The sequence below is a fragment of the Cervus canadensis genome, chromosome 28, assembly GCF_019320065.1.
Source record: "Cervus canadensis isolate Bull #8, Minnesota chromosome 28, ASM1932006v1, whole genome shotgun sequence".
NCBI lineage: Eukaryota > Metazoa > Chordata > Mammalia > Artiodactyla > Cervidae > Cervus > Cervus canadensis.
This window is the reverse complement of record NC_057413.1, coordinates 38,171,473-38,195,008: the sequence shown is the minus strand read 5'-3', so window position 1 is coordinate 38,195,008 and position 23,536 is coordinate 38,171,473. Positions and strand designations below refer to the sequence as shown.

At 40.5% G+C, this 23,536-nt stretch overlaps 1 protein-coding gene across 3 annotated transcripts in view; it reads left to right on the top strand.

Annotated features, from left to right (window-relative positions):
• Positions 1 to 411: 411 nt before the first annotated feature.
• The window catches only part of LOC122429488 (muscular LMNA interacting protein), a 293,970-nt gene continuing 270,845 nt past the window's right edge, over positions 412 to 23,536 (top strand). The window contains exon 1 of one of the 3 annotated variants that reach the window (XM_043449811.1): positions 412 to 433. Coding sequence is in view for 2 of the 3 variants with exons in the window: in XM_043449801.1 (XP_043305736.1) it covers positions 11,053 to 11,115 (63 nt within the window). In the remaining variant the exon portion in view is untranslated. Of the gene's footprint in view, positions 434 to 10,908; positions 11,116 to 23,536 lie in introns of those variants that run through there. The other 2 variants (XM_043449801.1, XM_043449813.1) reach the window with 2 other exon arrangements.

Sequence of the window (23,536 nt, the reverse complement as noted above, 5' to 3'; positions counted from 1 at the left end):
TCCAGGTTCGAAGCATGATACAGGATGCTCGGGGCTGGTGCACTGGGATGACCCAGAGGGATGAGATGGGGAGGGAGTTGGGAGGGGGGTTCAGGATTGGGAACACATGTACACCCATGGAGGATTCAAGTCAATGTATGGCAAAACCAATACAATGTTGTAAAGTAAAATAAATACGTAATTTAAATAAAAAAAAAGAAATCATCTAAGGGAACCTTCACAATTTCTGTTTTCATGAAGAGGTCTTAGTGGGGATGAGGTTTACGCCTAACTCTTAAAATTTCATTTTGGTGACTTGTGCCCAGGATCCAACTTTAGTTACAGAGTAAACAGTATTTTCCAAAGACTGACAGGGTCAGCTGCTCGGGGAATGTGGCCGGTGACCTCCCTGGCGGATGATCGTCCTGCTGGCTGCTTTCAAGTTAGTTGAAAGGTAAGCTTTCTTTCTGTATAAGGGCATGGCTGCCTTGGAACGTGTTTCACTTTCTACTGATAAAGCTGAAAGTATATCCCAGGCTCGCTGTCTTAAAGGGCATGGAGCTGTGACTTTGGGGGCAAAGTGATTTGTCATGTCAACACAACTACAACAGCTAAGCTGCTGGGGTTGGGGGAGGAGTGAGCGATGGTGTGAAACCTCATTGCTTTGATTAAGCTTCAAAGACACAAGAAAACTTAAATCCAGAACTTCTTTCTGATGTGAGAAACACACATGGGATTCTAATATTCAGAAAGTAAAGACTTCCATCTTTGAATCCTTTTTTCCTGAAGTCTTGTTAGTTTAATCTGACTGTTGTCTTCACTCCTGAGACAGCAGTGGTGTGTGTGTGGTTGTGTCTGTGTGTGTATGTGTGTGAGAGAAAGACAGATTTATTGACTACTATGAAGTGTATCTGCTATATACATATAGTGTATATATTTGTGTGTATACAAATATTTGTATATATGTAAATACAGTGTTTATATACTCTGTATAAATAATATATCTTGTGGGTGCTGAGTATAGAACAGTTGAGAAAACGGAACTTGTTGGCCTTGGATCCTGGGCTGACTTTATTCAGCTTGTGTGTTATAGATTCTGTAACAGGAGGTAAGAATTTTGTTTCATATCAGAATCATTGCTCTCTCTCCACGTTGATCATTATTAGTGTTTGTTTTAAAAACCTCACATTTTATTTTTCAACAAGTTTTGATAGAAGAATTGCCATTTTAAAGATGCACACATTGAAAAGGTAATACTTTTCAAAGTGCTCACAGCTCTCACTTAATTGAACTATTTTCTAATGCTCCAAAAAAGTGCTCTACCATCAAAAGTGATTTTATAAATAAAATATTTTATTTTAGATAAAGTTCAGTTCAGTTCAGTTCAGTTGCTTAGTCGTGTCCGACTCTTTGCGACCCAATGAATCGCAGCACACCAGGCTCCTATAAAGAAAATATTTTTATAGAAAATATTCTTTTCCTCCCATTGACTAAGCTGTCTTGCCCAGAGTCATTTAAAAAATATGGCCTGGAACCAAAAATAAGGGCACAAATAGTATCAGAAGAAGTAAAAATGTAATATTCTAGTAGAAAAGGTTTATGCTTTATTGAAGAGGGATAACTACAAAGGTACCAAGTTGTTAAGCTGTCATTATTTTAACTGTCACTTACTGATATTTGTGGGTTTGCTTTTGTGTCCTCTTGGCAGCTTCAACTTTCAAAAAACATTTATTACATAGTGACAGATTCAATGTTAAGGACTTGCTCTGTGGACATGGTCTTTTCACAAGCTGTGGGCATGTACCTCTGGCCCACAGAAGCCGTGAGGAGGCTTAAACATGGTGACTATGAGAGGTTAAAGTCTTTGAGTATTTGCCTGTTTGTCAGATAACAGACCAGAAGATGAGTCAGAGAGATTTTGTAGAATAAGAATTCCCAACTGCTGCCTGAGAGTTCACAGTGGTCAAAACAGACAAATAAACTCAGGGAATTCTGGGAACCATTCTCTGCATTTGGTTCTTCACTGTCACCCCCAAACTGCCACCCTCATCCCACTGGACCATCAAACAGAGTCTCCTAGAGACAGAGGCATATATTTTGAACCAAAAGCAACACCAACATGTCCAAAGTTATCTCAGTTCGCAGTGGAGGGGGGTCCAGCTAGATGTGCATTTGGCGCTTGGATACCACAGGAAACACATCCTTTGGGTGGGCGATGGGGGTCCTTGGGACAGGCTGTGGCACCTGGAGGCCTGTGCTGACTGTAGTGTCCTGCGTCACTATTAAACAGGCGGGGTTACATGGGCTTCTGACTTGACTGTGGAGCGCACATAGGACCCCAGTCTTGGAGATGCTGTGTAGAATAAGAAACCCATATAAATGGTGTTCCTTGTCTCAGAAGAGGATCCTATTTTAATAAAAAACATTCATCCTTGGAGCATACAATGAGGAAGATCTTCGTTGTCTTGCAGACTGTCATTCTTTTAGAAAGAAGACAGCATTGGTTTTTCATGCCTTGAGGGTGTCCACCTACCTTGTTTGATTTCAGCAGTAGAGCACTTACAGGTGATTTGTCGTGGAGATGAAAGTTCTTTAAATGGCAGGCATGGGGAAATCACCACTATTAAAAAAGCAAAATTAAAAAAAAAATAAAAAAATAAATAAAAAAGCAAAATAAAACTGTATTAACTCTTGGACCTAGTAGATAAAAAAGCCGTTTTATCTGTTTGTTAGCCCTCTGTATGTAAAATAGATAGCCAACAGGAATTTGCCGTCTGGCTCAGGAAACTCAAACAGGGGTTCTGGATTAACCTAGAGGGGTGGGATGGGGAGGGAGACGGGAGGGAGGTTCAAAGGGGAGGGGATATATGTATACCTATGGCTGATTCATGCTGAGGTTTGACAGGAAACAGCAAAATTCTGTAAAGCAATTATCCTTCAATAAAAAATAAATTAATTTTTAAAAAGCCATTTTAATAGTGGCAAACTCTACTTTACCCCAGTTTTTGGATATGGGCACAAAATCTGAGCAGTATTTCCCCAACCACACAAGTCATATGGTGATGAGGAATAGAGTGAGGTGACAGTGTCTTGAAGCAAACATCATTTACTAAGGGTCATTTGCTTCATGTTTGAATGGAATTCTTGCTGGTCTAATGTAGGGTAGATTTTAATTTCCTGTTTGGCGTGACCTGTTGCTCATATTATATTCCTGGGGGGAAAATCATAAATTCCCATCTTAGGAATTATAGATCTTCCTCTGTTTTTTTTTAAAATAACACCTTCATTGAACCATAATGTACATACCATAAAATTCATTCTTTTAAAGTGTGCATACAGTTCAGTGCTTTTTAGCACATTCAGAATTTATATATCATCATCATTATCTAACATCAGAATATTTTCATCACATTCAAAAGCCCCACCCCTACTCATTAGCAGTCACTCCACAGTCTGCCTTTCCCCTCAAACCTTGGCAACAATGGCCTGTTTCTATGGATTTGCCTATTCTGGGTGTTTCATATAAATGAATCACAATACGTGGCTTTTTGTGACCAGTTTCTTTCACTTAATATTTTCAAGGTTCATTCACATTGTTGCATGTAACAGGACTTCATTCTTTTTTATTGCTGAGAAATATACCTATGTGATACATCCCCTTTATGATTTCACATTTTGACTATTATGAGTAATGCTATCATGAACATTTGTTTACAAATTTTTGTATGAATATATGTTTTCACTTTTCTTGTGCATATACCTAGTATTAGAATTTCTGGCTAATGTGGTAACTGTATATATGAGATTTTGAGGGATTCCTACACTGTTTTCTAATGTGACTGTTCCAGTTTATAACACCAGCCACGTACGAGGTTCTGGTTAGCCACGTCCTTGCCAAGGCTTGTTACTCTCTGCTTTGATTCTAGCCAGTCTAGTGGGTGCGAACCGCTCTCTCCTTGTGGTTTTGATTTTTGCCCCCTAATCACAGTTTCGTTGAACAGCTTTTCATGTGCTTGTTGGCCATTTGTTTGCCTTCTTAGGAGAAATGTCTATTCAAATCCTGTGCCCATTAAAAAAAAAAATGTTTATTTAGTTTTGGCCGTGCTGGGTCTTCATTGCTTCGGGCTGGTTACTTTCTAGTTGTGGGGCACAGACTTCTCATTGTGGGGGCGTCTCTTGTTGTGAGCACAGGCTCTAGGCTGAGTGGGCCCCAGTAGATGTGGTGCGCAGGCTGAGTTGCCCTGAAGTTTGTGGGATCTTCCCGGGGCAGGGCTCGAATCGGCACCTCCTGCCTTGCAAAGTAGATTCCTAACCACTGGACTGCCACAGAAGCCCCTTTGTCAATTGGTAAAATTGGGTCGTCTTTTTCTTTGAGTTATAAGAGTTCTTTATGTATTCTGGATTGTGGGTGTTGTCCAGTTGCTCAGTCATGTCATACTCTCTGTGACTCTCTGGACTGCAGCATGTTCGGCTTCCGTCCTTCACGATCTCCCGGAGTTTTCTCAGATTCTTGCCCATTGAATTGGTGATGCCGTCCAACCACCTTATCCTCTGTCGCTCTCTTCTCCTCTTGCCCTCAATCTTTCCCAAATAGCAAGGAGAAGTAAGGAAGCCTTCTTACGTGAACAATGCAAAGAAATAGAGGAAAACAATAGAATGGGAAAGACTAGAGATCTCTTCAAGAAAATTAGAGATACCAAGGGAACATTTCATGCAAAGATGGACACAATAAAGGACAGAAAGTATTCTGAATATAAGTCCCTTCTCAATTAAATGATTTGCAAATATTTTCTCCCATTCTCTGTGTTAATTTTTATGCCACATTGTTAGGATTTTGACATTATCTTTGAAGTTAACATTTTTTCCTAGATAAACATCATGAAACCCAGGGGATTAATGGCACACACCTTCACCAAGAACTTGTTTGATGGCAGACAGTGGGTTAAGTTTTTTTCACATGTTACCACATTTTAATGTTTGTCAGAACATGAAGAGGTTGATACCATTTCTTTATTTAGGGGGGAAGGAACTGAGACTCTGAGAATTAATTTGCTGAAAGTGACCCAGTGAGAAAGCGGCAGAATCTGCAAGTAAATTAAATTCTTCCTGCTTCCTGAGTCTATTTCCTCTTCACTTTAATTGTTAGTGGTTTGAATAAGATAAATGAACAATCAATATTGTGTTCATCGGTAGTATAATTTGTATTGGATAAACATACATTTATTCCTACATTTTCTATCAAACACTGTCTAAATAATAATGCCTTAAATGCCTTAAGTCACGTCCATGCATGCGTGCTTAGCTCCCTTCAGTCATGTCCGACTCTTTCATGACCCCATGGACTGTAACCTGCCAGGCTTCTGTGTCCATGGGATTTCCCAGGCAAGAACACTGGAGTGGGCTGCCATGCCCTCCTCCAGGGGATCTTCCCCATCCAGGGACTGATCCTGCATCTCCTGCAGCTCCTGTGTGGCAGGCAGATTCTCTACCACTGAGCCACCAAGGAAGCTCCCTAAATCATATCCATTGGATACATTTCACTCCTGTCTCTTGCTCCTTCCCTTCCATCTTTTTTCCTTCTTTGCCTTTTCCTTTCTTTCCTCCCTCCTGTGCTCTTTCCAAGTCCTTTGTTTAGTCCTTACTATGCTTTAAGGGACTGAATGACTCTCTCTCTCTCTCTCACACACACACACACACACATGCTTTAAGTGCCTGGATAAAGTGATGCATAAAGCACCCTCTGGTGCTCATATAGTACAAGAAGTCCCCCACATGTGGATGAGTTCTGTCCTTAGAGTACATTCATAAGTCCAGTTTGTTCGTAAGTCCATCAGAGTTAGCCTTGATAACTAACTGCCACAATCAGCTGCATAGTACTGAACTGTAATTATAATACTTTTCACACAGATAATACATAAAAAACAAACACAAAAACTAGAGAAAGCATTTTTAATCTTACAGTATAGTCCTTTGAAAAGTACAGCAGTACGGGACAACAGCTGGCCCACAGGGGCTGTCTTCAAATGAACAGGCAGGAAGGGTTACTGACTGGAGTGGGTAGAGGAGGTGGGAGATGGGAGAGCTGAAGGATCGTCAGCAATAGGAGTTGGAGGGCAACCTGCAGCTTCATTCGCACTTGGCACTGATGAAACACACATTTGCATCTTTCAAAGTTTGCAACTTGAAGGTTTGCATGTAGGGGACTTACTGTAGTAGGAGATATGAACTGCAAATAAATATTAGATATGGATAAACTTCAAATCAATTGCACTCAGCTTCCATGCTAGTAAGGTCATGCTTAAAATCTTGCATGCTAGGCTTCAGCATTAATGCGAACCAGGAACTTCCAGATGTCCAAGTTGGGTTTAGAAAAGGAGGAGGAACCAGAGATCAAATTGCCAATATTTGCTGGATTATAGAGAAAGCAATGGAATTTCAGAAAAACATCTATCTCTGTTTCATCAACTACTCTAAAGCCTTTGACTGTGTGGGTCATGACAAATTGTGGAAAGCTCTTAGAGAGATGGGGATACCAGACCATCTTACCCATCTCCTGAGAAACCTGTATGCGGGTCCACAAGCAACAGTTAGAACCCTGTATGAACAACTGATTGGTTCAAGACTGAGAAAGGAGTGTGACAGGGCTGCCTGTTGTCACCATGTTTGTTTAACCTGTACGCTGAGCACATTATGAGACATGCAAGCTGGAATCAAGATAGGTGGGAGAAACATCAACAACCTCAGATATGCGGATGATACCACTCTAATGGCAGAAAGAGAAGAAGAACTAAAGAGCCTCTTGATGAAGGTGAAAGAAGGGAGTGAAAGAGCCGGCTTGAGGCTAAATATTAAAAAACTAAGATCATGGCGTCTGGCCCCATTAGTAGTGACAGATTTCCTCTTCTTGGGCTCCAGAATCACTGCAGATGGTGACTGCAGTCAGGAAATCAGAAGATGACTGCTTCTTGGCAGAAGAACCATGACAAACCTAGACAGTGTGTTGAAAAGCAGAGACATTACTCTACTGACAAAAGTCTGTATAGTCAAGGCTGTGGTCTTCCTAGTGGTCATGTGGATGTGAGAGCTGGACCATAAAGAAGGCAGAGCACCAAAGAATTGATGCCTTTGAACTGTGGTGCTGGAGAAGACTCCTGAGAGTCCCTTGGGCAGCAAAGAGATCAAAGCAGTTAATCTTAAGGGAAATCAACCCTGAATACTCGTTGGAGGGACTGATGCTGAAGCTGAATCTCCAGTACTATGGTCATCTGATACAAACAGCCAACTTATTGGAAAAGTCCCTGATGCTGGGAAAGACTGAGGGCAGAAGGAGAAGAGATTGAGATGGTTGGATGGCATCACCAATGCAGTGGAAATGAACTTGGGCAAATTTTGGGATATGTTGAGGGACATTGAGGTCTGGTGTGCTGCAGCCCATGGGGTCACAAAGAGTCGGACATGAGTAGGCAACTGAACAACAACGACAACAAAAACTTCAAACATCATGTATAATGATAGAGTGGCAGAAATGATAAGAACTATGGAGAAGAAGACAGCAAATGAATGGACAGAGGATATGCTAAATTAAATGGTCACTGGGGAAGCTCTGGATAAAGAGTGAAGGGAGCCATGTGACTCTGGAGGGATATGCTTAAATATATTTTACATATGTTTAAGGACCAGGAGTTTTCCTTAGGTAAAATTATGCCCATATAAAAGCCAACCCTCATGCACTTGCTGGTCCAACAGAAGAGAAGAGCTATACGAGTCTCCTTCTTGTTTATCAATAACAACGGACATGTTCCTTCCTCTGACCAGACATATCTCTGCAGAGTCACGTGGATCCCTTCATCTTAATTACCTCTGTAAAGATCCTATCTCTAAATATTGTCTTATTCTGAGAGACTGGGGGGTTGGGATTTCCACTGTAAATTTTGGGGGGAAGACAGTTCAGCTGGTAACAATGGAGAAAATAATAGTGTCTACCTAGAAGTGTTTAACAAACACTAAGAATAAGTATGTAGAGTAGTATCTGCCTCCTACAAGTGGTTTAGAGAATTAATTGAGACAATATATGCAAGCTCTTAAAGCCGTTGCTGGCTCATGGTGAGTGCTGTTGGGATATGCTGTGTAAGAGTGCTGTTATCTTATTCATATTCAGTCACACCTACATTGTGAGCTTGTTGGAGGAAGGAAAGCAGAGATTATATCTTTGCATTTTTTATTATTTTTATCCATTATTTAAAAAATCTGCCTGCACCTAGTACTCTTCATCCATTATGTATACTCAGTACACATTTGTTTAATTAAACTTTCCATTCTTCTCATTATCACTGGCATCTGCTCCTTCCCCAACCAGATTTGCATCCCACCCTCCCTTTACTCCCAACTGGGTCATAGATTTCACCTTCAGCCATTATACTAGCAATGACCAAGCTTTCTTTTGCAGCCATACTATGCTGGATTTTTTTTTCTTTTTTTCTTCTAGAGAGATTTTGGGGAGTCTCCTTTGTAACTGAAATCAAGGTCCTGCTGCTCACTGCGCAAGAGCCAATAAAGAGGCAAGGCTGGGGAAAGAAAAGTTGGCTTTAGTCTGGATGCCGGCAAGTGGTGGGTGGGATAGGAGGAGGAGGGTGGACTTCTATCCAAAATCCGATCCCACCTCTGATGATCAGTGGGCCAGAGCTTTTACAGACGGAGGAAGGGGACTCCATGTAGCAACAGTATAGGCGGCTCTGACAGTCCTCTTGAAATTGGTCATCAGTGGTCTGATCAGTGCCATCTTGATTGTTTTAAATACAGTTAATCTTCAATTCCAGGGTCATATTTTTCCCCCCCATTTCTTTGAGGCCAGTTCTCAGAACTGTGATGCTGTATTATGCCTACAGTGTGGTCACCACGCAGTTAAGTTCTCCCATCTGAGGTTTCAGTATCTATAAGACAGCTTACAGGGTATGGCTCAGAATATTATCTATGGTTCTTGAGAAGGAACTAAAGGTCTTTGATGCTTAATGACTACTATTATTAATCTTGTTGGACTCTTTTCCTTTGTTTCTGCATTGTCTCACGTCTCTGATTAAACTTATTCTTTGGCTAAGGTTTCTCACAGACAAAAGGCAGGCAGAGGAAGTGGAGGGGACCATAGGTCCTGCTCCATTGCATCTTCATGTGAAATGTCAACTGTTGCCTTGCTGTTGACACATATGGATCTTGCATGCTAATCAGCCTCTAAGACTTACATTTCCAAACTTGTTAGAACAAGAACTAGCGTGTGTGGTTCCCTTTCTGGAATTCGGAGTAGAGCCAAAGAGGGAAACCCCTTTTGCCCATGAGTCTGATAGAATTTTCTGAATTCTCATCCTGAAGCAGTGGTGGCTAGGTTTATTTCTGCTAAATGTTTCATTCTAGAATCCTCGGCCCTTCCATCCTGATGCGGAATAAGCCTAGTGCACCTGGCCTGATGACAGAGAGACAGCTGTGATCACGCCAAAGGTCAGAGCCTCGCAACCCGTTTCCTGAAATGTTTTCTTTAAAAAGTGGAGGAAAAACTGATAGGAAATGTGCGTTACAATCACAAAAAGGTGTGAAAATGATCTTTGAAACAGCCTGAGGGAGTAGGCCACCATAGAGCTCAGTCTTACTCTGAAAGCCGTTTTTATTGCCATCCACATATCTAGTTCACTGTAAAAAACAGGGAGTTAATTGTCATTGCACTACACAGTTAATTCTTTTTCAGGCATATAACTACTTCTAAAGAATTCGCGGAACATTTGTTCGACTGGAAAAAGTGCGTTTCGTGTTCTGTGTCATAACTTTGTTCCCAGAAGAAAATCCAAGATAATGAAAAAAAAAAAAAATCAGGTTTGTGAAGGAAAATATCACTTTTCTTTCATGAAGTTTGTAGACATCATTTGCCTACTTTTCATGGAATAAAGCTGACAGCACCTCTTGAATATATATGTTGTGTGTCTGAATAGCTTTAATTAGTTAACTTTCTGCTTTCCTTGAAGTGACTTTTTAAAGTTTTGAACTACAGAATAAGGCATAAATGTCTAGATTGCCAGGATTCACACTGGAATTAGATTCATATTGGCTGATTCATATTTGCTATAAGACCATTGCATTTGTTCTTTAATTTTATTTTGTAAAGATTTTTTTTTAGCATTATTCTCATTTATTGATACAGAGATTTAAAAAAAAAGATGCTCTATTTGTATAGCTTACATTAGTACAGAGCCTTGAATGCCAGGTTTAGATTATGTCTAAAGATTTTTTTTGGATGTAGATCATTTTAATTTTATTTTTTTCAAACTTTTAATTTCATATTGGGGTGTGGCCAGTTAACAAAGTTGTGATAGCTTCCATGAACAAAAAGTGACTCAGCCAAGCATATATAATGTATCCATTCTCCCTCAAACCCCTCTCCCATCCAGGGGGGCACCTAACATTGAGCAGAGTTCCATGTGCTATTCAGCAGGTGATGCGGACCATTTTTAAAGTCTTAATTGAAATTATCACAATATCGCTTCTGGTCTTTTTGGCTGTGAGGCATATGGGATCCTAGCTCCCCAGCCGGGGATGGAACCTGCCCGCCTCTCTCCCTGCACTGGAAGGCTAAGTCCCAACCCCTGACCACCAGGGATGTCCCAACACATTTGTCCTTCTAAAATTTGCTTATTAGGCCTGTATTCTATAGTATGTTTTATTTGGCTGCAATGGCTATTAATGAATTCTTTGACAGTGGCTTTTTGTCACAGGCATCTTTCTTGGCTCAGGGTACCTAACATGTAGGGATAATCTCCTGTTGAGGAGTTGCTTTCTTATCTGGTGACATTTATCATTATCTAAGGCCAGCTGCCTGACGTCTCTTCAGGGCTCTGTTTATGGGGTTTGAACAGCTATAAATGGAAACACTAGCTAACCAGAAATTATCGCCAGGGCTTTCTGATAGTGTCCTGGGCTCTCACAACTTGGAATGTCCTGCGATATCTAACATGTAAGCACGTCACATCATTTTCTAGACAGAATCGGAATCTTGCCTTTTCTCTCTCTCTCTCTCTCTCATTCTCTTTCAACATGGACTTTGAAAAGCATGAAAAAGGAAGCTTATTAAATGAGAATTTAGAGGAGAAACTGACGGTAAGACTGATATTTCACAAACACGGATTTATGATGTAACTAACAGTAAAAATCAGTTATAGTTTGAAAAAGTTATACCAGGCACCTGTATTTCCCTGTTTTTCTGGTCAATGACCTTGAAAGTTCCAAGGGTTTTACTGAAAACAATGTGATAAAATTATTAATATGATGTCATTACTAGAATGTGGGTAAATTAGATTTACTTAAATGATATGGTTTATCTCTGTTTTAACAACCAGGATCCATTTATTTTGAGACCTGGTGGTGGTCACCTCGATACTGGGAGATTATTTTCTTTACTCATATGAAGTTTAGTGAATATTCAAAACTCAATTTCAGAGATACCAGGAATGTGTGTCAAGGGAAATCTGAGAATTTTAATTTTTTTATGGAAAGGTTAATGATAAAATGTAAGGATAAAATTTACTTTTGAAAAAGTTTAGTGTTTGGCAGTAAAATTTGTAAAAGTTGCTTTACCTTGATGCTAAGAAATTCAGTGTCAGTAAACACAGTGCTCACTTCTGTTTGCTCAAACACAGAATGTACTGTAACTTCGAGTAGAATGTATTGTTCATGGTTCACCTGATAGGCTTAGGAGATTAATTGTGTTTATAAAGTTACTGCAGCTTCTGAGTTAATGTTAGAACAGGGCATGGCTTATTTTAATAGCTGTGCAAGTAGCAAAAACTAAAACTGTATTGACTGTAAGACTGTGACTTCTTGAACTCATGAGAATGCATTGTTCTGGATGTCTGACATTGAGATTTAAGCACTAGTAATGATATTAAAACTTGAAAGGTGGAAGAAAAAACCATATTGAGTTGAAAACTCCTAAAGTATGTTAAAATTTCAAGGTCTTGAAGAAATATATTGGATAAAATATATAAAATCCTTAAAGGATTTGGGTCATTTTGAATATTGACCGTGGACCTCTCTTCAGGTGATTGTTTAAACATGTCATGGCCTCAGACTGCTTTGCTTTTGGACTGTTTTAAAAAGCCATGAATTACTGTAGAACTAACCAGGGGTTTTGAATCAGGAAGATCTGATGAGAATCCTCACTCCATCACTTCTAAATGTGGGACGATGGGATTTTGTTTAAGCTTTTTGTGTCTGAGTTAACTCGCTTGTTACTGGGGAGCAGGGATACCTAATCGGAAGGCTGTTACGAGCATTAACTATAATGTATGTGAAGTCCCTCAGCTGAACCTGTTATTTTCAAACTGCTTTTGGCCTTACTTACTTAGCAAGTACATATCCAGGCTTTGTTTATATAGAAAGAGAAAGCTGAAATGCGTTTCAAAGTAAAAGGAACACTCAGGTATGTTAACTATGAAGGCTTAGGAGTGATAAAACCTTGATGGAACCAGATAGATGGTAAATAAATACACCAGTAAGAGTTTCTATGAACAAGTGTGAAATTTGATCCAGAGATCACTGGCAGTCTTTTAGAGGAAGTTTTGCAAATAAACATAGTGGACATGGGACAAGTGAACAAAAGTGAAAATGAACTCTTGGTGTATAAACATTTCACTGCCCGGGAGGTCAGATGTGCCCGAATCTCTGTGGAACACAGCTCTGAATCTAGAAGTGAGCAAAAACCTCTCTTTAGAGGGAGTAATAGTCATAACATTCATGGACTTTACTCTGGAGGGGAAGCCTAGGACTGGTCCCTGATTAATTTCCAGGAGATTGGAGGAAAATCTGGGGTGGATCGGAAGGTGCCAGAATATCCAATCTGTACTGAGCGTAGGCGGTTCTTAGGGAGGGCAGGAACACAGTAAGTAAAGTTCAGTACTTGGGAAAGTTACCTGCGCAGATAAACAGATAAATAAGTAAATAGTGCTAGTACTCAGCTGCTGAGTCGTGTCTGATTCTTTGTGACCGTGTGGACTGTAGCCTGCCAGGGTCCTCTGTCTTTGGGATTTTCCAGGCAAGAATACTGGAGTGGGCTGCCATTTCCTACTCCAAAAATAAGTAAATAACATAAGTAAAATTAAAGCAAGAAATTTTGACTACTCTCCAAACTCCTTTTCTTTTATATTATTAAATACATCAACAAAGAATTTCACTTACATTGATCTTCAACATGTATTAACAGATACATGTATTATAAGATACATGTATTAACAGAGTAAATATAGTCATGGATCTTAGAGCATTCTGACATAATGATGGTCTCTTTCTCTTAAAAGGTGCTAAGAACAAATAGATCTCACATGTAAGTCTAGTAATTTCTATCACATCAGTTACTATATCTCAAGAGACAATTCTATCTTCCCAAGTAATAAATGTTCAATAAATATCACAGAAATCATGATAATGAGAAGGGTGCGACATCCAGCTCATTTTATATGGATGCTTTGTAGAAACAAATGAACACAGTAGAATTCACTACTGTGTTTTTTACTAAAAAAATATTGCTTTTTTGAGTAAAAGTAACTATCTGAGATCGAGAAAGAAATTCATCATCTGACAGTTTGTTAAACAGGATGTGTATAATATAAGAAGCTGAAAACTGGTATTTTAAGTAAAATTTTACCTTTAATTATTAAAATTTTTTTTACTTATTTTAAATTTGAGGGTGAAAGACTTATCCTATGACATGTAGGTTTTCTTAGGCTCTCACAAAAAACATTCTCCTCAATTTCAGGGAAAGAGAATCATGACACTTTTGAATACAATGAAAGAGAAAAGATGTGGAAGAAAAAATGATGGATAAAATATAAGCATACAAAACATACATTTAAAAATTCTGTGGTAATCCAGTGAAGGGTAGTACGTTAAGGTTAAATCAATCATCAATTTATAGATTCAATAATACAAATAAAATCTTTTCCTAAGAAGAAATCTGTTAGCAAACAAAACACAGAACTGCTGTTTTGGTTATAATTCCCGATATTATTGTTGAGTTTTGTTTGGAGCATTTTCAGAGAGTCAACCTCGTGTCTGTTAGGTAGGAGAAAACCTCGTGTCTGTCCTCAGAAACAGAAAGATCCTTTCAGGTCAGTAAGTATTCCTGAATGCCCATTTGAGCAAGACAGGTGCTAAGGGCTGCCATGGAACATGCTTGATCAAGTCTTGGCCATCGAGGAGATTAATATGTTTTGATTATTTTTTTAGTAGATTATAAAGGAGTGATGGTAAGCTTAAGTAGCTTAGAAATATTCTAAGGGTACAAAGCATAAACGTTTCAAATTTTTTCACTCTTACATAATCTTGGGATAGCAAGACTGTATATAATTACTCATCAGAATGTCTTAACAATGAGAACAATCGTCAAGCATTTTATGCAGTAACATATTTTATTTCATTATAATATTGACTGCTGGAGGAGATCATAGAGAGAACATGACCTCTGGTTGACCCAAGAGCAAGACCCAGGCAGTGGAAGCCTCCTCCTTGGTCCCCCGTCCTTAGAGTATGAATTTTGTCCACTGTTCCCACAGTGGGAGCTGTTTCAGGATGCAGCCTTGAGAGGAAGGGGATGCTGAGACTGTCTGGGTGGGACAGTCTGACTGGACCCAGTTAAGACCTCTCTGTAAACTTTTAAGATTCTGACAGGCAATCCAGGAGATTCACTCCTCTTGCTGATGCCCAAGAAAGCCTTGTGTGTAAGATCCCTGCTTATTAAACCTTCCACCCACCGTCTGGAGGGTCCGCCCCTTCTCTGGTCTCTCTTAACCCTCCCTGTATGATAACCAATTTCAAATTTCACCCAACAAGCTCCCAAGGCATCAAACCAGCATCTGCATACCTATTTATTTTTCTTATTGTATCTAAGTAGGGTTCCTGATAACAGGCACTCAGTAGGTGCTTACGTATCTGAACAAAAAATTATATATTATTATGTTTTTGGTGTGTTATTGAGAGATTATTTTCTGTACAGCTTGAGTGTTGTTTCTGATCTATGCATTATTTCTGACAAGTAGCATCACGTAATACAATAAGTGGTAAATTTTAGTAATTTTTTAAATTCTCTGGAGGAAAGGTGCTGCATCTCTATCTTTATATCATAATTGGTTGCCCTAGATCCTTAATAAACTAATTCTGCTGATGACCAAAATGAAGGGAAGTGGAGAACAAACAAACAATATTTCCTTTTCTTTGGTATTCGGTTATTTATCTTGAAAACTTCCTTCCATTTCTTTGCTATTTGTGAGAGTGGTCCAGCGACCCTTGCTATGTTCTGGACTTCACTGAGACGTTGTTTTGGATGTCCATTGTGTCTGATTATTATGATGTAGAGGATGTGAGTTAATCTGTGCCCAAACCTTAACTCCTCCATGCTACTGGCTCATTTGGTTTTATGGCTGGCACCGTCACGGAGAGTGGCAGGCATCTGCGCATCTCTGAGAATGCCGCTGACCTCTCTGGCACGTCAGTGGTGCCTGCTGTGAATTCTACACGCCTCCCAAGATGGCCCATTCGTCATCAGTATATTTTGAATTTACTGTTCCCATTTCTCTAGAGAGAGCCAAAGCTCTGTAATAAGCTGACACTCAACATACTCTGTGCAAATAATTATTTTTCACAAAACAGATGGGTGGTACTGAACACAATTTTATGGTAAGTGGCTCAGTAAGCCTCCCTTGACTGGAAGGCAAACTGAGGAGACTCAGAACTAGGATTCTCTGAATTCCTGAGCTCAGCGTCACTTGGGAATTTTTAGTAAGATCAAGGAAGTTGTCCTCATATCTTACAGGGATAGGCCTCCTCCGAGAAGTCAGTAGAGGGGGCATAGGATTGAGCAGTCTGTACCAGGTATTAGGGAGTTCATTGATGAAGACACACTCTCCAAAGACCTGAAACAGCCCTCAAGCATTGTGAGTAGAAAGAAGATTCTCGTTTCAGGGGAGGTGAAGATGTATAGTTGCAAAGAGTAACCATGAGTCCTGACCATTGGCAGAGCAAAGTAAAAAACAAAGTAACTACTGTTAGAGCTCTTTTTCATGAGAAACAGTCCCCCTCTAACCTCTCTCTGGCCTCCTCCCCATAAAGCCAGTAATACATTTTTAAAGCTATCTGAAGAACCTGTAGCATGAAATAAAAAATGGAGGGAGGAGATGAGACGCTGTGATGCCGTGATAGTGATGGGTCACCGTCATGGGCATCAGTGGGAAACTTAGCCGTGGGAACTGAGTCTTCTTTTAAAACCATTTTTTATTGGAGTGTAGTTGCTTTACAGTGTTGTGTTAGCTTCTGCCATGCTGCCAAGTGCATCAGTTGCACGTGCATACATCGCCCTCTTTTTCTTTCCTTCCTGTTAGGTCACCACAGAGCACCGAGGAGGGCTCCCTGCTGAGCAGTGGGTTCTCATGCATTATCTGCATTTTGCAGAGTAGCGTGTGTACATCGGTCTCCATCTCCCGGCTCATCCCACCCCTCCTTCACTGCCTGGGAACCTTAAGTTTGTTCTCTACGTCTGTACTCTATTTCTGCTTTGCAGATATGTTCATTTATACAATTTTTCTATATCTCACATATACATGATATTATATGATACTTGTTTTTCTCTTTCTGACTTACTTCACTCTGTATGACCATTTCTAGGTTGTTCCATGTCTCTGCAAATGGCACTATTTCATTCCTTTTTACTGCTGAGTAATATTCCTTTGTGTATTCACATATATATAGACCAAGTCTTTCTTGTCTATTCCTCTGTCAGTGGACACATTTAAATTGCTCCCCTGTCCTGGCTATTGTAAATAGTGCTGCCGTGAACACTGGTGCAGGTGCATGGATCCTTTTGAATTATGGTTTTGTCTGGATATGTGCCTAGGAGTGGTTATGCTGGATCATATGGTAGCTCTATTTTTAGCTTTTTGAGGCCCCTCCATACTGTTCTCCATAATGGCTGCACCAATTTTGCAGTTGAGTCTTAATGGGCATCATGGCAGAATAAGGTGAGGCTGGGAAAATGAGTTAGGGTAGGTGAGTATATGCAGGTGTTCTGGGGACCATTCTAACATATCTGAAAATCAGAACAGAGAAACTATGCTTCTGTGTGTGTGTGTGTGTGTGTGTGTGTGTGTGTGTGTGATGATGAGGACTTCTTATTCCAAAGAAGAGGTTTTCTTCCTCTTCCTAAGTGCCTGTGTGGTGAAAAGCATGTTGTATCTGAGGCTAGGGAAGGTTGTATTTGTCTGGCTTTTGACAAGTCACTTAAACTTTGGTGTCCTGGGGCTTCCCTGGTGGCTTAGACGGTAAAGAATGTGCCTGAAATGCAGGAGATCTGGGTTCAGTCTCTGGGTAGGGAAGATCCCCTGGAGGAGGGCATGGAAATCCACTCCAGTATTCTTGCCTGGAGACTCCTGTGGACAGAGGAGCCTGGTGGGCTACAGTTCATGGGGTCACAAAGAGCTGGACACGACTGAGTGACTAACCCTTTCACTTTCACTTTGGTGTCCTAGCTAAGAGGCTAGGTTGTACAAGGCTGGGTTGGATTTGTCAAGATCTTTATTCTCTCTGAAACTTTGAGTCAGTAGCAAAATACCCTTTGGCTGTGTGCTGATTAAATTTTTTCCATGGCAAAGAATGTCTGTTTATACAAACATTGAGATAATTTGTACTTTTTCTGTCATCACTGACCAAATGTAAAACAGAAGTCCTTGTGATTAGATTAAACCTTCCTTGCAGTATAGAAAGTTCACAGTTCAGTACTCACAAATCGAATTGCATATGTTTTCAGTGTTTTCACTCAGAAATGACAAAGATTTGAGAACTGGATCATGGGGGGAAATTATGGAATCAATGAATAGAGAAGCATGTAATTGCTTCAGTATTAATATTGAGATACTATCAAAATAAAGCATTCTGTTTTCTTACAACAGTAGATAAAATAAAATGGGCTCTGTGTTTTCATCAGGAGTAGCAATTTACAAAATATGGGCTCTGTGTTTTAAATGTTATTTCTGAGATGGTTTCTTTAGGGCATATTCATTCTCTTGTGTAGTTCTCGCTGCTCCTTGTGATGTGCCTGACACAGATAACTTGGTCCCTTTGCAACTCTAATTTTAGTCCCTTTTGCATCACTGAGGTTGAGGAAAAAGTGGATTGCACATGAATGGCAAAATCCTAGCCACCATTTCCATTTTTCTTTTTTCTCAAAGGAAAAAAAATGAGGACTGTGTCTATTAGAACCCAGGGCAGGGAGGTGAAGAGTAAAGTGAAACTGATAAGGATCCAGATTTCTACTTTATGGTTCACCGGAAGTTCTCGAAGCCAAAGCAGTCCTTTGAAAATCACTGCTAATTAAGGCAGTGTCTGCTGATAATGTAAGTCTGAGATGCGCTGTTTGAACGGATCTTGTGCTGGAGCTCTGTGTGATGACAAGTAACAGAAGAAAGATGGATGGTAGGCTCTCACTGAGCTGTGATTTCACAGCGACATTTATAACACCCTGCACTGCGGTGAGGTGGTTCCTAGGTTCTCATTGTGGGAATTACAATGACTTAACTAGCCAGGCATGCTGTTGGGGGTACGGCTCCCCCCAGGGAATGGCAAGCAGACTTCGGTGTTAGTGATGCAAGTACATCAGAGAGTCACGGGCTTTGTTTTGCTGCCTGATCATAAAAATAAGGAGATGGTTTTTTAAAATGGCGAGAGGGTGTCTGTGATTTAACAGCTGGTGTTTCTCTTTTATTTATAACCTGAGATTTTCTTGAGTGTCCTTTCCTCAGTCTCCTCAGTTAAGTGGGGGTTCCTTGCACGGGTAGCTTCTGGGGAACATGTCACTGCAGTTTGTGCTCCAAGATTGGCCTTGTGTCTGTCAGGGATGTAGCCATTCAGAGACCACTTCATGCTCGTAAATACTGACTTGATGACGTTCATTTTCAGAGCAGAGCAGAGAGCTCACGGGATTGCTTTCCTGAACCTGTTACACTTTGCTGGGATATCACGTCATCATGGGGAAGCTGAATGAGAAAACATCAGCTTGAATTAATAAGCTTATCAGAGAATGGGCAGCTCTTTTAGAAAGTGTGAAGGTAATAGGGAAAAATCAAATGTTTCCATTTCCGTTTTGCTTTTCCAGGGGACCTCAGCTTTCAACCTGGGAATTCCTGTATGTTTGTTGTTCCACTGGCTTCTTCTATTCATTCATCCATCCAGCCCGGGAGTTCTCTGCGTGTAGCTTGTGACCTTCTGCCTGCCCGTTCTCCTTTGCACGGCAAGTGGAAGGAGAAGCGGGATGGGACTTACAGACCGCCAAATAATTCTCTTCTTTGCAGCCCACCTACAGTCCTGCCCTGTGAAATTTGCCTTCCTTGGCTCTGGTGCCTCCAGGGTTTGGAGAGACATCTATCAGGGCCCCTTCCTAGCTGCAACTCTGCTTCATAGCACAGTGCACCTCCATCTCCTACCTTCCAGGGACTTACGGCCCACAGCTTCATGCTGATTCCCCTCCTATGATAGATCTCTTACAAGTGCGGCTTTATTCTCTTAGATTCCTCTCCTCTCCTTTTCGTGTGGTCCAGAGGAGGATGTGAGGGAAATGCCTGGGCTCCCTCAGTCCTCTCAAACCAGAAAACATGTCAAAAGTCAATCTTCCTCAATGTTCACTGTTGGAAAATCTTTTCAACAGGTGGTGAGTGTTGTTAGGCACCCAGAGTCTTCACTGAGAGAGAGGTCTTTTGTATAAATGTTGTATAAACCATGGTATATGGTGTGCCAAGAAATATTCTGAGCATGTAATTAAAGATATTATGCTGTTTCTGGAAGTTGGAAAATTAAGAAAGTTATAGTTTTGACCCTGCTTCTTTGTGCCATAGTGATCGTGGTGGTTCAATGCAGGGACTCTGGGGCGAGCGTTCAAATCCAGGCTCTTATGTGTTCATTCTACATCAGCTTCAGTTTCCTTATCTCTAAAACAGGGTGTGACATGCCTCCCAGGGCCATTATATGGACGGGCAATGAGGAAATTTTGGAAAAGCACTTGCATACAACTAGCCTTCAGTAAACAGGAGCCATTAGACAAATGGGAATCACAGTGGGGTACAAGTTACATAAACCCTGGATTTGTGCTTGAGGTTTGTCCTCTGCGAGAGAATGTGATTTCTTTTTTCCTTTTTAAAAATTTTTGCCCACACCAGACAGCATGTGGGATCATAGTTTCCTGACCAGAAGTCAAACCCTCACGCCCTGCAGTAGAAGCAAGGAATTTTAACCACAGGACCACTAGGGAAGTCCTGAGGATGTGATTTCAAACCAGAGGCAATGCTTAGGAAGTGTGCCATCATCAAAATTCTAAGTTTTAATTTTGTCTCTCCTGGAAGGGTGACAAAGTTTCAAAAGTAAGAGTGTTGATTTTATTTTTCCAAATGATTTTAATTTTAATTAATTTTTATTGGAGTAGAGTTGCTTTAGAGTGTTTGTTAGTTTCTGCTGCACTGCAAAATGACTCAGCCCCACACATACGTGCATCCTGTCCCTTCTGGGCTTCCTTCCCATCAGGTCACCGCAGAGCATCAAGTAGAGTTCCCTGTGCCATGCTGTAGGTTCTCATTGGTTATCTATTTTATGTATAGTATCAATAGTTTCTATAGATCAATCCCAACCTCTCAATTCCTCATAGCCTCCTCCTTCCCCCTTTGATATCCATACATTTGTTCTCTGTATCTGTGTCTCTATTTCTACTTTGCAGATAAGATCATCTATACCATTTTTCTATTCCATAAATATATATATGCATTAATGTATGATATTTGTTTTTCTCTTTCTGACTTCCTTCTCTCTGTATGACACTCTCCAGGTACATCTGCATCTCTACAAACGACCCAGTTCGTTCCTTTTTATGGCTGAGTAATATTCCATTATATATATGTACCACATCTTCTTTATCCATTCCTCTGTGATGGGCATTTAGGTTGCTTCCACACCCTGGCTTTTGTAAACAGTGTTGCAATGAACATTGGGGTTTTCTCTGGGTATATGGTCCAGTCATGGGATTACTGGGTCAGATGGGTAGTTCTATGCTTAGTATTTTAAGGACCCTCCATGATGTTTTCCATAGCGGCTATTTCAATTTACGCTTCCACTTACAGTGCATGGCGGTTTCCTTTTCTCCACGTCTTCTCCAGCATTTATTGTTTGCAGATTTTTTGATGATGGCCATTCTGACCCTTGTGGGGTGATACCTCAGTGTAGTTTTGATTTGTATTTCTCTAATAAAACATGGTACCCATTCTGAAAGACATTATGGTCCATATTCAGTAGAGAATATTTATATTACATTAATGTAGGTTCTGTGTAGGGAGAGAAAAAAAGGGATAAATTGTGTAGTGCAAATAATTATGAAATACCTAATATGTAGCTCATACAATTAATAAAAAATATACCAATAACTGCTAGACTTATCAAGGCTGGATGTTTGTAGGAGAGGAAGAGTTGAAGTGAATTGTTAGGTAGGCATCCTAGTGCATGTGTGTGTAGAATGTTTAATAGAAGAACATCAGTTCAGTTCAGTCACTCAGTCGTGTCCGACTCTTTGCGACCCCATGGACTGCAGCACGCCAGGCCTCCCTGTCCATCACCAACTCCCGGAGTTCACCCAAACTCATGTCCATTGAGTCAGTGATGCCATCCAACCATCTCATTCTCTCTCGTCCCCTTCTCCACCTGCCCTCAATCTTTCCCAGCATCAGGGTCTTTTCAAATGAGTCAGCTCTTCCCATCAGGTGGCCAAAGTATTGGAGTTTTAGCTTCGACATCATAAATATGGTTAAAAGTGCTGTTGGATTGAAAAAAGTTTTAAATCCAGAAACTGTTTATTCTCTTCAGGAGATCATAATTTATGTCTCTTACTTCATCTTTCTTTCCTGGACATAATGTATTTTCTTGGGAAAGTAAACCACCAATGTTTCATTTATTTACTTTAGAATTTTTGTATAAAACATATAGTTCTTATACTACAAGTAGGGCTTATATTGGGACAACTTTTCTGGAGCATAATATATATTGATGCCTTAGATACTTGTATGTCTACTGGCCAGGTAATTTTACTCTAAGAATTTTTTTGAAGCAAAGAAATGTACAAATATTAGTTACAATGATGTTTATTGCCATATGGTTTGTAAAAGCAAGAATAGTGGACACAGTAGAGAAATTAGTTATGAATCCATGGTAATATTATACGAGGAAATTTAAGGGCTGTAGGATATTGGACAATATAATCCATTTTTTCCCTACAAAAATACAGATATTGTGCAATGTGGAATGAATGAGTCTTTTATGGACCTTCTATTGGGAAGAACATTAGCAAGCAAATCAGTGAATGTATTTGGGCAGCGCTTCTCTTAATAGTCCAAATGAAGTGAGCGATACTGTGCATTGAACTACATTTTTTAGTTTTACTGAAATTTCAAATAGCTCAGAGTGATTTTTGTTCATAATAACCTCATGTTTTTATAATCCTGCTGAACTGAGATAGTATCAGAGAAGAATGCAAGGTCAGCTGATATTTGGTGCACTTCCTCACCTGAGAGCAGATTTATAGACTCTGGAGAACTTCATCTTTTAGCCAAACAGCCTTGGGCCACCACCAGACTGCAAGCTCCTCAAGGACAAGAATTGGGTTTTCCTGGCACCGAGGTCTGTGTCTGGTGTGTACCTGATAAATCTTGGTTAACTGCACAGGTGTGGCTTTCACATATGTGAATGAGCAGTGCATTTTATCTGACTTTCTAAGCAGTAAGGATCACAGACTAAGCCTGTACTGAATTCATCCTAAGATTCAGCCACGTCCAGAGAGCTGGTAGCTTGGCACTTTCAAAAACTTGTTTTTTAAGAGACATTGGAAATCCTCCTGGGGAGAGACTTACCTCCAACTCCTGGGGTAAAAGACAGATGAGATTCTTAGGTTTTGTCCATAGAAAATGAGGGACCCTAAGTATGGCAGGCCACCTTCCCTTCTGGGTGATCTTTAATTTGACCTCAGCAGTTTTGCTCGTGAGAAAAAAATGAGCAGAGGTGTCTTCCAGGAGGTCTTTGAGCAGCGTGGAAAGCCCTAAATGCCAGTGTTCTTGTGCTGGCAGCTTTGGCAAAGGAGTCGGCATCCTCAGTGCCGGGCCCTGGACGCCTTGGTGGGGCAGTTGGTGGGCAGCGATGCCAGGGGTGGCAGACTGCAGATCTCAGCATTGGCGACTGCATGGCCAGGGTGTGGCCCGCGTGGGCAGGGGGAGAGTGGCAGACTCCTCCTGTGAGCCCAGGCGTTGGTTCCTGGGGCAAGGAAAGAAGGGCAGAGGCGTGGAACTTTCTCAGAGTGGGGAGAAGGACAGCCACGGTGATGCTATCTTTTAATATAATTTAAAATAACTAACTGAACTTCAGTTTTGCTCCAAGAACATGTTGTGTTTATCATTCCCTTGTGAAATTATCATTCCCTATGAAAAATGGCAATTAATTAGGCATTTTCAGAATACCT